Here is a 12,384-nt window from a genome sequence, read left to right on the forward strand (position 1 = left end):
GTAGAAAATAAAGATTTCCAAAACATTTATGTTAATGTACCTGCTTCAATCACTCCCTCTGGCCCCTCAGTACATATACAGATCACCATCTGGATGGAAGACTCAAGCTCCTGTTATATCTTCCCTCTTACCTTTAGTTCTTGATTTGCCAACTCTAAGGAAAAAAATAGCTACCTATGCTCCCCCCATGATTTGTACAATTGAACACGATAACCCCTCATTCCCCTATGCTCCAATGAATAAAGTCATAGCCTGCTCAACCTTTCTCTCTAACTCAGTCCCTTAAGTCCTGGCAACATCCTCTGAAATCTTTTCTGTGCTCTTTCCCTCTTAAACCTGATAGTATGGCGACTAAAACTGAACACAATATTTCAAATGTCGTCTCACCAACATGTTTGTAATATTCTTGCCCCATTGGACTTGTTTCTTCCTATTTTACGTCTTTTTTTTTCTTCCTTTGCCATGTGACACTTCTATTGCCCTGAGCCAGATTCAGGATTTGCTGGTCCTAACAGATAATTTCTCATTATGGATGTCTAAACACACTGCACTACCTTTCCACTCTTGGATGATGACAGAGCTTTCACTTCAGTACACAGACACTTAATCAGTTCCTGCACTCATTCAGAATTCTCACTTTCTTTATTGCCTTCAAGGGCTTCATATGTCCCATGTCTGTCTTCTGCCTTCTCTTTCTTGACATGTCTATCTCTATTACCAAAAATGAGGTTAGTGATAAATTACTAATCCAGGCTCTTACTGTTAGCTTGATGACTCCTCCTCCATATTGCATCTTCTAAGGCCTCCACTCCATTTACCCAGATTCTGTAGCTCTGTTGCATTTGCGCTGATGATTATATGCATCACCTCTGAGATACCATCCTTTTTCCTTGGCAATGGCCTCTCCCCTCTCCCATAACTGACAGAACACTCTGCCATATTTCCTCTTTCTCATCCTGTGTCTGGAGTTTCCCATGCTCTCATTTTCCACCTTACCAATCTTCTTGCTCTATAAATTGTTCTCCATTATTTCCGGCACCTTCACCTGACATATCGTCCCTCCCCTCCTGTTTCAGCTTTCTGAATGCATCATGTCAATGTTGAAATCAAAATGCATATGTAGATCACCCTCTGTGTGTGTGGAGGTGGGGTGGGGTTTAAAATTGTCCATCAGGTTCCTATTAAATCTCCTCCTCCTTAACCTCTAGTTCTTAATTCCCTAACTCCAGGAAAAAGGCTGTTTGCATTGACTCTATCTAGCTCGTATTGTGTCAGAGCAGGCCAGTCTCAAATCAATAAGGTCTTTCCATCATTCTCTTTTGTTCAAGATTTTCAGTAGCTACTGTATTGTGTATCTCATAGACCCAGCACAGGTTGTTTTTGTTGCTCTCTGATGGTCACCATGTACCTCCCTCAAGTTACACACTTTTGGACAGGGCGGCTGTGAGTAACCAGATGTCACAGAAAGCAATCGTGTCACCAGAACAATCTGCTCTCCAGCCTCTCACAGAGAATCCCTTTGTCCCCTTCCTACTTAACTTAAAACTTTTTCCCTATTCTTCACTTTTCATTTGATTGAAAAGATGAAGATGATTGACCTATTTCTCACCACACAGATATGGCCTAATCTGCTAAACTTCAGTATTTTATGATTTAGTGGCAAAATCTTACACCCCTTGCACAAGTGAACAATGGAACCAGATGTATTGTATCTTTATCTGAGCAGTAATCTATGTATTTAACTGTGATTCTTTTTTCTCTCGGAGTCTTGTGGGTCTTAGTCCTAGGAATATAAAATGTTTTTTTTCGATCTTGTCAAAGGAAGTCCGGTGCTTCAGCAGGATTGTCATGTGAAAATGCAGTGATTGATAGCATGCACATTTCATCAAACAAGCAAATCTATTTTGAACAGTGGATTTACACTTGCCTTGTAGTTTTCCAATGCATCTAAAGCCAGGCTGTGGCCTTCTGGGGAGTAGATAGATAGTGCTGCTAACAGCTCGAAGACTTGTTTCTTTACTGTGATGTTAGCTGTATCCAAAGCTGCAAATCAACATTTTTAGGATTGTTATTTTAGATGAAAGCAAAATTTTACCTGAGACAGCAAAACCTTGTAGTTACAAATATGCTTGTTCTTGCTTTTTTTTTGCAACATCTTAAATACAAATCTCATACTAACCATTAAACTAAATTTGATCAGAATTGAATAGCCCAGACTTTGTGGTCTAATAACAACAAAACTGTCACCTTTTGCCATTGCTGCATCATAAAACAGACAGAAACCTCTAAGTCTTCACATGTATTAAACGCAGAAAAATTCAAGCATTGCTACTCACTGATAACCTCTCCATCACATGGTGAGCCAGTGAAGTCTTTTAGAGGGAAAGCAGAAAATATTGCTAATATTCTCATTATAAATACTCAGCCTTCTTGCTGAGTAGTGCTGATGTACTGATTTACTAATGTAACGATGTACTGATTAATAAGATGTACTGATTTTTTTCCACAAAGTATGAAGACTATTTATTTTGCTGAACAACCTCTCTGGCCCTGAAAAACAATTTTCTGTGCGGTGCTTCCTGTAAAATAACTGAATGAAACTGAATTTAAAATAAAAGCTATTTTAGCTTTTGTAAATTCATGCTGCAGGAGTTTCATAAAGTTGGTTTAAAAATCAGTCTTCATGAATGGCTCTGAGAATCCTTCAGAGTAGTTCTCACTCCGCTAGATGCCAGTTAGTTTAGATCCATCTGTAGCTAGAATTTGGAATGGGAAATCCATGCCAGTGAGTACTACATCCTTGTCATTCAGAGATTGTTACCCTTTATGGAAAACAATTGGTGTTGCCTCAGTACAAGGATTAAGATCAGGAATAATTTCCTCACCCAGAAGGTTGTGGTCCCCTTGCAGTTTTTTTTTGCCCCAAAATGCTGCAGATGTTCCAGCATTGTCTATAGTGAGGCGGCTCATGAGGCCAATATAGGAACTGCAGACTCCAGCTCTTTGAGCATATCCTTGAATCTTTTTCTTCCCATGATAGAGCATCTGTTTTGGGACTCTGGTATGTGTGCAATTAACAGAAGCTGCTGACAATTAATGGGGCCTTGGAACTGGGGGTTTTACTTAGGGAGAGAATGCTGATGTTAGTTTGCTAATTGCTGATTCAGGGAACTGCTTTAAATTCAGAGGCATTGTTTCCATATTTAATGCTGGTTCCATTCTGAAATATGTGGCCATGTTAACATAGATCATAAAACAGTACAGCACAGTACAGGCCCTTCAGCCCATGATGTTACTGCAAGATCAATCTAACCATTCCCTCCCACATAGTCCTCCACTTTTCTTTCATCGACGTGCCTATGCAAGAGTCTCTTAAATGTCCCTAATGTCTCCATCTCTACCACTACCTCTGGCAGTGTGTTCCATGTATTGTACAGTCTGTGCTACCTGATGAAAGGAGCATTCCTTTTCATTTTTGTTGGGTGGTTCTTTGCAAACTTATTTTTCTCTTGCAAAGCAATATTTATCATTATTATAAACAAAAGAGCTGTAGTTTTGAAGAAATGTGAAGGAAGTACTTCCTTGAATGTTGCTGATGCAGAGTCCTCGATGTATACAGTACAACGGAGAATGAAGTAGCCTCTTAGCTGGAATAAAAGCTAATTCTTTTAGTTACAAAACAGAATTCTGAATTATTTGTGCAAGTATTTGCTTAAAGTGAACAAAACTACGATTTCAGTTTGCAGAGCTAAAAATTAAATAATTGCTTCAGTATGTCTCTACTTAGCAAACTGTCTTCCCTTATAAAAATCTAATTTTATGTATGCACATTGTAATTTTTATACTTAAAGCATTTTAATGAGTTTTATTTTAAGTGCATGATATTTCAGCTTTTAAATCATGCATGTGTTTCGATCTTTAATTTGGTCGTATTTATAAAATTAATTTGAGGATTATGCCTCCTGCTTCCTGGTGTATGGTGACCTCGAAATCTTTAATGTCATTGGCTGCAGAGTCAGATGATGATATCTTGGTGGCCTGTGTTCATGGTGTCAGACTGATTAAAGAAGGCATGGGTAAAAGATAGCTAGATCGTTCTGGGTAATGTGCTTTGAGGACGATGGAAAGAACTATTGCTTTACCATTGGCTATAAATTATGGGCGATATAATATGCGTTAACTTTTATTTCAATTTTGGTCAATTGTAAACAAAATTGATTTTTAAAATTATGGATAGCTTTTTACTGCGCTGCAGATTTTATAATCCATTGCATGAACCTGAAAATGATTTTTTACAGAACATCCTTGATTACTTATGTTAATTTTGTTTCCATTTCTTGTGAGATGTATTGGTTGTTAAGGACAAACCTGACACAAAAATAGTTGAAACATTAAAGCTCCACTGAGATGTTTATTCCATACCTTGGGAAAGTTTTCGGACATAGCCTGAATTATTTATAATGTAGTCGATGCCTTTTGAAGAGTTCATCACAGCCCGTACGCACTTCACACAGGTGAGCTGCAAGAGGGCATCGGTTATCTTTGTCACTCCTCTGCCGGACAATCTGTCCAGTGCTTCCAGCAGTAAATCAAGGCCACCGAGCTCCAGGAATTGTAACATCCAGGCATTGTTGCTGTTCTCCAGTCGCTTCTTCAGTCCTGAGTAATTTATAACAGTTGGGGTCTGAAGCAAACGGATACAGAGCTCGGGCTCAGCATTTTCCAGGTTGGCCTCGGTATTGTCTATGTCTGGCACTGTGACCTTTTCCTTTACAAGAGCCCATTTCTTCGGCTTACTTTCCTGCTTGGCAGCCATATTAATTCTGCCTTTGGTTCACCTGTGAAACGGAAGGCAAAGAATTTGTTAAAATAACGCTTTGAAAAGTAATTAAATCCAAGAGCCATAAGGCATCTCAAAACAAGTCAGCACCAGCAGCAAAAGAACATTCCAGTTGTAAGTTGAATCTTTAAAATGCTCTGTTTCTTCATCCTGGGGCGTGCAAGTTAATACAAGATCAGCACAGGGACATGCATTATAGCTGGGCTATTTAGCACAACAATTTTCTCCAGTGAGAGCAAGGTTGATTATCGATCTCAACCTATATACCCGGTCTTTTTCCATATTCCTTAATAACTTTGCTGAACATAATATAGCCGTGACAGATTAATGATCAACAGAGATGCATGATATTCTGCAGATGCTGGACACAAAATGCTAGAGGAACTCACCACGTCAGGCAGCATCTAAGGGGGGTGGGGGGGAACGGATGGTGAATAAAGTTGATGTTTTGGGCTGAGACCCTTCATCAAGACTGGAAAGAAAGGAGGCAGGAACTGGAGGGAGGAGGGAGAAGTACAAGCTGGCTGGTGATAAGACCAGATGGTAAGAGAGGGGAATGATATAAGAAGCTGGGTGACGATAGGTAGAAGTAAACAGCTGAAGAGGAATCTAAGAAAAGGACACTAGACCATGGAATGAATATAGGGAAAGAGGTGGGGAACCAAATAGAAGTGATGGGCAAGGCATAAGGGAGGGGTAGAAGCAGAGAGGGGGTAAGAGGATAACCAGAATGGGAGAAAAACAAAAAAGTGGTGGGAGGAGGGGAGAAACAGAGGGAATGGTACTCAACAGTTCTGGAAGAGAATTGTAAACCTCTTGTCGTCTTTTGCAATATCAATGTTGCCTAATTTTTTGTTTCTCCAGAAAAGCTTGTTTCTTATTTTCAGGATGATGACCTCTGGTTCTACTCTATTATTAATTATTATTATTATACAGATTTTGGGGCAGCACAGTGGTTAGCACAACGCTTTAGAGTACAGGTGACCTGGGTTCAATTCCCACCACTGCCTGGAATGAGTAGTACTGTATGTCCTTCCCATCACCGCACGGTTTTCTCCGGGTAAATTGTCCTGTGATTAAATTGGGGGATTACTGGGCAGCATGGCTCAAAGGGCCGGAAGAGCTTATTCTGTGCTTGTACCTCGGAAAATATATAATAAAAATATTTTGGAGTTGAGTTATCATGCAGCATGGAAATCGGCCCTTTGTGCAGACTGTGCACACCATTAGGTGCCCATTTAAAATAAGACTGCACTAATCCTATTTTGCTCAAACACAATCAGATTTTATTTTCAAAGTGACATTATTATGGAATATCAGCAGAGCTCACATAAAATCAGATTTGAGAGCTCGGGTTAGAGGAGCAACACCTCATATTCTGTCTGGTTAGCTGACATGAACATCAATTTCTCTAATGTCCAATTGTCCAGTAATTCAATCCCCCTTCCCCCTTCTCCCTTCTTGAATTCCCCACTCTGGCTCTCTTCACTTACCTGTTCTCTTCTCCTCAGCTGTTTATCACCAGCCTCTGTTGCTCCCTCTCCTTCCCTTTCTCCCATGGTCCACTCTCCTCTCCTATCTCATTCCTCCTTCTTCAGCCCTTTACCTTTTCCACCTATCACCTCCCAGCTTCTTACTTCATCACCCCTCCCCCATCCCCTATCACCTAGTAGCTTGGGCTCTGTCCCCTCCTCCCACTTTCTTATTCTGACCTTTCCAGTCCTGATGAAGGGCCTCAGCCCAAAACATTAACTGTTTATTCATTTCCATAGATGCTGATTGGCCTGCTGAGTTCCTCCAGCATTTTGTGTGTGTTGCTCCAGATTTCCAGCAGAATCTCTTCTGTTCAAGAGCTCAAATTGTGTTTAGCTAATTTTCACCATGGAATTTTAATGGTCATAACACCCTGTTTCAAAGAAAAATGGGAGATGAGAGGAATGTCCTTCATGTAATTCTGCTTTGGCTGACAGAGAGTAAATTGGTGAATTAGGTGGCACAGCGGTGCAACTAACAGAGCTGTTGCCTTGTTGCACCAGAGATCTGGGTGCGATCCTGGCCTTGGGTGCTGCTTATGGGGAGTTTCCATGTTCTCCCTGTGACTGTGTGTTTTCTCCAGGTACTCCAGTTTATCCCACCCCCCAACATCTTTTTGGTCAAGTGGTCATTAGTGTATATGTGAGTGATAGAATCTGAAAGGAGCTGAGCAAAAAATGGGGAAGATAAAAACAATGTTGAATTAATGTAACATGAGTGAATCTGCAGATGCTGGAGATAAGTAAAAACACAAAATGCTGGCAGAACTCAGCAGGCCAGACAGCATCTATGGGAGGAGGTAGTGACGACATTTCGGGCAGAAACCCTTCATCAGGGGTGAAGTAACATGCGATGGTCGAGGGGGCATAAGAAGTGGGGGGAGGGATAAAGTAGAGAGCTAGGAAGTGATAGGCTGGCGGGAAATGGGCCGGGGGAAGGTGGAGAATTATGGGAAATAAAAGAGAAAGAATGGTAGGGCTGGGGGGAGATAATAGTGAGAGGGGGAAAAAGACAGAGAGAAAGAGAACTAGACTAAAATAATAGATAGGGATGGGGGTAAGGGATACCCCTGAACCCCCTTACCCCCATCCCTATCTATTATTTTAGTCTCTAACTGTTTCTCTGATTAATCAGAGGTCAAAGTATGAGCTCAGAGAAAGACTGAGCTGTTGATAACTGAAGTCAGACATGCTAGAGGAAGGTCACCCACAGCAACACAACATATTATTACTCAATGTTGAGAGTGTTGCAATTGTTATGTGGGTTAATGTGATGGTGGGGGTGGGTGTTCCCTGCCAATGAGCAGCGGATTCTCCCTCCACTGCATTTACAAGTGATCTAACTGTCTGTAACTCCAGGACATCTTTAAATATAAATCTCACCCAAAGTGTTAAGAAGCTTCTATAGATCATTGTTGACTAATGAATTTCCCCACATTTGGGCCTTTTAAGATAAATAATTACAAATAAAGGTAAGACTGGTCTAGAATTCAGTAAAAATGGAATTCTGAAAACAAATTTGTTCATTGTAATGGTGAATTACAGATGGCTCTTTACACTGTCACGGTTCCTCACACAAGTGGATGTACTGGTTGTACTGCACCCATTTGCTCTACTCCTTTGTATCTCACCAAAGCTCTTGGGTAGAATATGAGTACAACACTTGGCTGTAATTCCATTCATCTAAAAATCAGTTTTCTAACTCAGGAAATGGTTATTTCACTGAATCAAAATGTAGTTCCTTCACTGTTTAATTTCCCAGTTTCCTGCTCTTTAAGCTTGGAATGAATTGCTGAGTCCTGTTTTTTTTTGCTCATGCATGAGCAAGGGTGTGTCTGCCAAGGCTAGAATTCATAGTGCAGCAAAATTGTGGAGCCAGGAAGTAAATTTCAGGGACTGCACGTTCAATTCAACATGTCTAAGCTCTCAGTGGGATGTTAAAGGGAGTTCAGGTTAGAAATACAGCAATGGAGCTCTTCTCATGTGTACAGGAGCTAAATTCAATCCATTATTAAACCTACCTCATGAAATGTTATCAAGCAACACACACAAAATGCTGGTGGAACGCAGCAGGCCAGGCAGCATCTATAGGAAGAGGTACAGTCGACGGGCTGACTTCGTCAGGACTAACTGAAAGAAAAGATAGTAAGAGATTTGAAAGTGGGAGGGGGAGGGGAAAATCCAATATGATAAGAGAAGATGGGGAGGGATAAAGCTAAGTGCTGGAAAGTTGATTGGCAAAAGGGATACAGTGCTGGAGAAGGGAAAGGATCATGGGACGGGAGGCCTAGGGCGAAAGAAAGGGGGAGGGGAGCACCAGAGGGAGATGGAGAGCAGGCAAGGAGTGATTGTGAGAGGGGCAGAGAGAGAAAGAGGGAAAAGAAAAACAGGGAAAAAATAATAAACAAACAAATAAATAAATAAGGAATGGGATAAGAAGGGGAGGAGGGGCATTAACAGAAGTTACAGAAATCAATGTTCATACCATCAGGTTGGAGTCTACCCAGATGGAATATAAGGTGTTGTTCCTCCAACCTGAGTGTGGATTCATCTTGACAGTAGAGGAGGCCATGGATAGACATATCAGAATGGGAATGGGATGTGGAATTAAAATGTGTGGCCACTGGGAGATCCTGCTTTCTCTGGCAGACTGAGCGGAGGTGTTTGGCAAAACGGTCTCCCAGTCTGTGTCGGGTCTCACCAATATATAAAAGGCCACACCGGGAGCACCGGACACAGTATACCACACCAGCTGACTCACAGGTGAAGTGTCGCCTCACCTGGAAGGACTGTCTGGGGCCCTGAATGGTGGTGAGGGAGGAAGTGTAAGGGCAGGTGTAGCACTTGTTCCGCTTACAAGGATAAGTGCCAGGAGGGAGATCAGTGGGAAGGGATGGGGTGGAACAAATGGACAAAGGAGTCACATAGGGAGCGATCCCTGCGGGGGGGGGGGGGGGGGGGGAAGAGAAAGTTGGTAGTGTGCTTGGTAGTGGGATCCCATTGGAGGTGGCCGAGGGTACAGAGAGTTATTTGTTGGACCTGGAGGCTGGTGGGATGGTAGGTGAGGACAAGGAGAACCCTGTCCTTAGTGAGGTGGCGGGAGGATGGGGTGAGAGAAGATGTGCGTGAAATAGGAGAGATGCGTTTGAGAGCAGAGTTGACGGTGGAGGAAGGGTTTTATGAAATGTTATGTAATTTTTTAACAGGAAAGCATTTATGACATGATATAATTCCAGCAGCCATTGTAGGTAATACTTCAAACCATTTATATAGCTTTGCAGATTTGATCACAATTAGAATGTTAAGAAGTTTCCTTTCTTAAGAGTGGGTGCAGAGGGTTGGATGGGGAAGGGTGGAAGTTGGTGTGATTGAATCACAAATACCTGGGCATGTGTGGATGAAGGTGAATGATTTGTGTAATACTCAATGGCCTTTACAAAATGTGGTCACTTACATCAGATGTATCAAAGCTAAGACTTGACAAATAGGAATTTGCATGCCAACAAACAAAAAAATGGTATTGAACTCTCTAGCTTCTGGTAAGCTCTCCCTCACTCCCCCCCCCCCACTTGTTTTCTCTCAATCTCGTGACCCTCTTACCCTTTCTCATATATTCCCTTTCATCCTCCCTCATCTGCCGGTTTGTACTCCTCCCCTGCACCCCCCCCCCCATTTATTAATCTGGCTTCTGCCCCTTCCTTTCCCGTCCTGATGAAGGATGTTGACAGTAATTTCCTTCCACAGCCGCTGCCCGACCCACTGTTCCTCCAGCATTTTGTGTGTTTCTCCTGAATCTCTTCTGTCCCTCCTGGACGTTCAAGTTGTATTTATAAATTTATATTGCATCATTCACGCATTAAGATGCAGGCTCACATTACTTTACATATTTTGTAAAAATAAGTCAATATGCTCATAAAAATTTAAAATCATAAATAAAGACAAACATTATATCAAATATACCAAATTATATAAATGTAATCAACATCAACAGGAGTCAAGTAGGCCAATTTTTTTTTGAAGTATGTTTCTAGAAGTGTTTTGAAACGTTCCACTAGCCTGGCATTTCTCATTTGGTAGAATATCCCAGACTTTAGGTGCAAAAGAGCAAAAGGCCGCATCACCAGTTCCGGTATGTCTTGTACTAAGCTAATTCTGTGGATGTAAGATTATGATTAACAATGTATGGAGGCAGACACTCCAAAATATTCAAAGGAGCTATAGGAGTTCAGGGACAATAAGAGTATTTTAAAATTGATCCTAAAGCACACAGGCAGCCAGTGTAGTAATGCCAAAACTGGTGAAATTTGCTCAAATTTTCTATATTTTTTTTGGTTAAGATTCTTGCTGCTGCATTTAGAACAAGTGGCAGCCGATTTATATCTATCTTGTGCAGTCCTGAGCAGAGTGCATTACGGTAGTCTAATCAGCTAAAAACAAGAGTGTATCAATGTTTTTGCATCTTGAGATGTTGTAAGAAATTGAACTCTTGCAATGCTCCTTAAATAAAAGAACACAGTCTTTGTAATATGGTTAATATATAATTCGAAATTTAGCTCACAGTGAATAATTACTCCTCAATCTTTACTTCAGGCCTGATGATCAAGTTTATTTCTAAGATACATACTTTTTTATTGCTACCAATTACCCAAATCTTTTTTTCCTTATTTAATTTAAGGAGATTTGAACTCTTCAATTCTGTAATGCTGGTAAGACACCAGACCAGATTGTTTAGAGCCTTAGGGTCATCTTGAGTGATACACAAGTACAGTGTGTGTTGTCTGCCTAGCTGTGGCAAGTCATTGTGTTTTGAAATACTCTGACCTCATGAGAGCATGTAGAATGAGAACAACAATGCACCAAGACTTGATCCTTGCAGCACACCAAACACAATATCATATTGGTGGTTTATGAGAGTAGTGTGCTTGGTAGTGCTTGGTTGCTCTAAGAGAACAACAATTGACATGAAGTCTTTCTCACGTTCAAAGTACTTAAAGCTCTCTTCCCTGGTTGACGGGCGAGTCAGTCCTTTCTTTTCCTAATGGATCATTACATTCCCTCAATGCCCAAATGGGTGATACTCTCTCCTGCTTTATTTGTTGATCCTGTGGACTGTGGGGTATTTCCCAAGGAACTCTGCTGGAGGACTCCTGACACCAGATTTGCTCCTACCTGTGGCTCAACTGCCCAGATGTTAACAATAACCTGTTTTTTTATCTCTCTGCACACATCTAATCTCAACTTCTGTCTGCTTCTAGTACTTGGTCTGTTTTTCTTGTTGTCAAGAAACCATCAGAAGCATTGAGCTCTGCATGACCTTGTTGCATTCTTTGTCTTCTCCCAATAGGCAACTATCAAGGCCGAAGTGTGAATCGATTAAATCATAGGTGTCAAACTCAAAGCCCGCGGGCCATATACGGCCCGGCGTACAATTATATCCGGCCCGCGAGATCATTTTAGATAGATCTATTATTTTAATTATTAATGGCCCAGCAATATGAAGCCTATGATTGTAAGTTAATACCAATCATAAAAATAATGCTTGCTCAGCAGTCTTCTTCATAAGAAACGGAATTTATGAAGTGAAACACTTTGTAGTTATAGCAGAGACTGAGACACATAAGAACGGGCTGAAAAAACGGAGGCAATGAAAGCTGCGTTCGCACGTGCCCGACTGATCCGGCCCGCATGAAGCTGCATTTTGCCCAATCCGGCCCGTGACCTAAAATGAGTTTGACACCCCTGGATTAAATTATATCCACTGAGCTATATTACCATGCAGATGCTAACTTTGTTCATGCTGCATTCCTCTGCTGGTCATTTTGGTGAATTGTCATTTATTAGTCTCATTTTTGAAACTAAATGGATCTCCACTGAGACAATTCATTAGGTTGATTCCTGGGATGTCAGATGTATTCCTTGAAGAATGGGAATGGATTGAGCCCGTATTCTTTGGTGTACATAAAATGAGATTGTCTTACTGAAAGATGCAATATTCTAAGTTTTACAGGGATA

General features: G+C 41.2%; 1 protein-coding gene across 6 annotated transcripts in view; it reads right to left on the reverse strand.

Moving 5' to 3' along the window:
* The window catches only part of LOC132386084 (inverted formin-2-like), a 98,575-nt gene that overhangs the window by 46,435 nt on the left and 39,756 nt on the right, over positions 1-12,384 (reverse strand). For 4 of the 6 annotated variants that reach the window (XM_059958412.1, XM_059958383.1, XM_059958407.1 and 1 more), the window contains exons 2-3: positions 4,423-4,838; positions 1,928-2,043 (exon numbers count right to left, since the gene is read on the reverse strand). In XM_059958412.1, coding sequence (XP_059814395.1) covers positions 1,928-2,043; positions 4,423-4,816 — 510 coding nt within the window. In that variant the 5' untranslated portion in view covers positions 4,817-4,838. Of the gene's footprint in view, positions 1-1,927; positions 2,044-4,422; positions 4,839-8,393; positions 8,503-12,384 lie in introns of all 6 variants that reach the window. The other 2 variants (XM_059958403.1, XM_059958397.1) reach the window with 1 other exon arrangement.

The sequence above is a fragment of the Hypanus sabinus genome, chromosome 2, assembly GCF_030144855.1.
Source record: "Hypanus sabinus isolate sHypSab1 chromosome 2, sHypSab1.hap1, whole genome shotgun sequence".
NCBI classification, from domain to species: domain Eukaryota; kingdom Metazoa; phylum Chordata; class Chondrichthyes; order Myliobatiformes; family Dasyatidae; genus Hypanus; species Hypanus sabinus.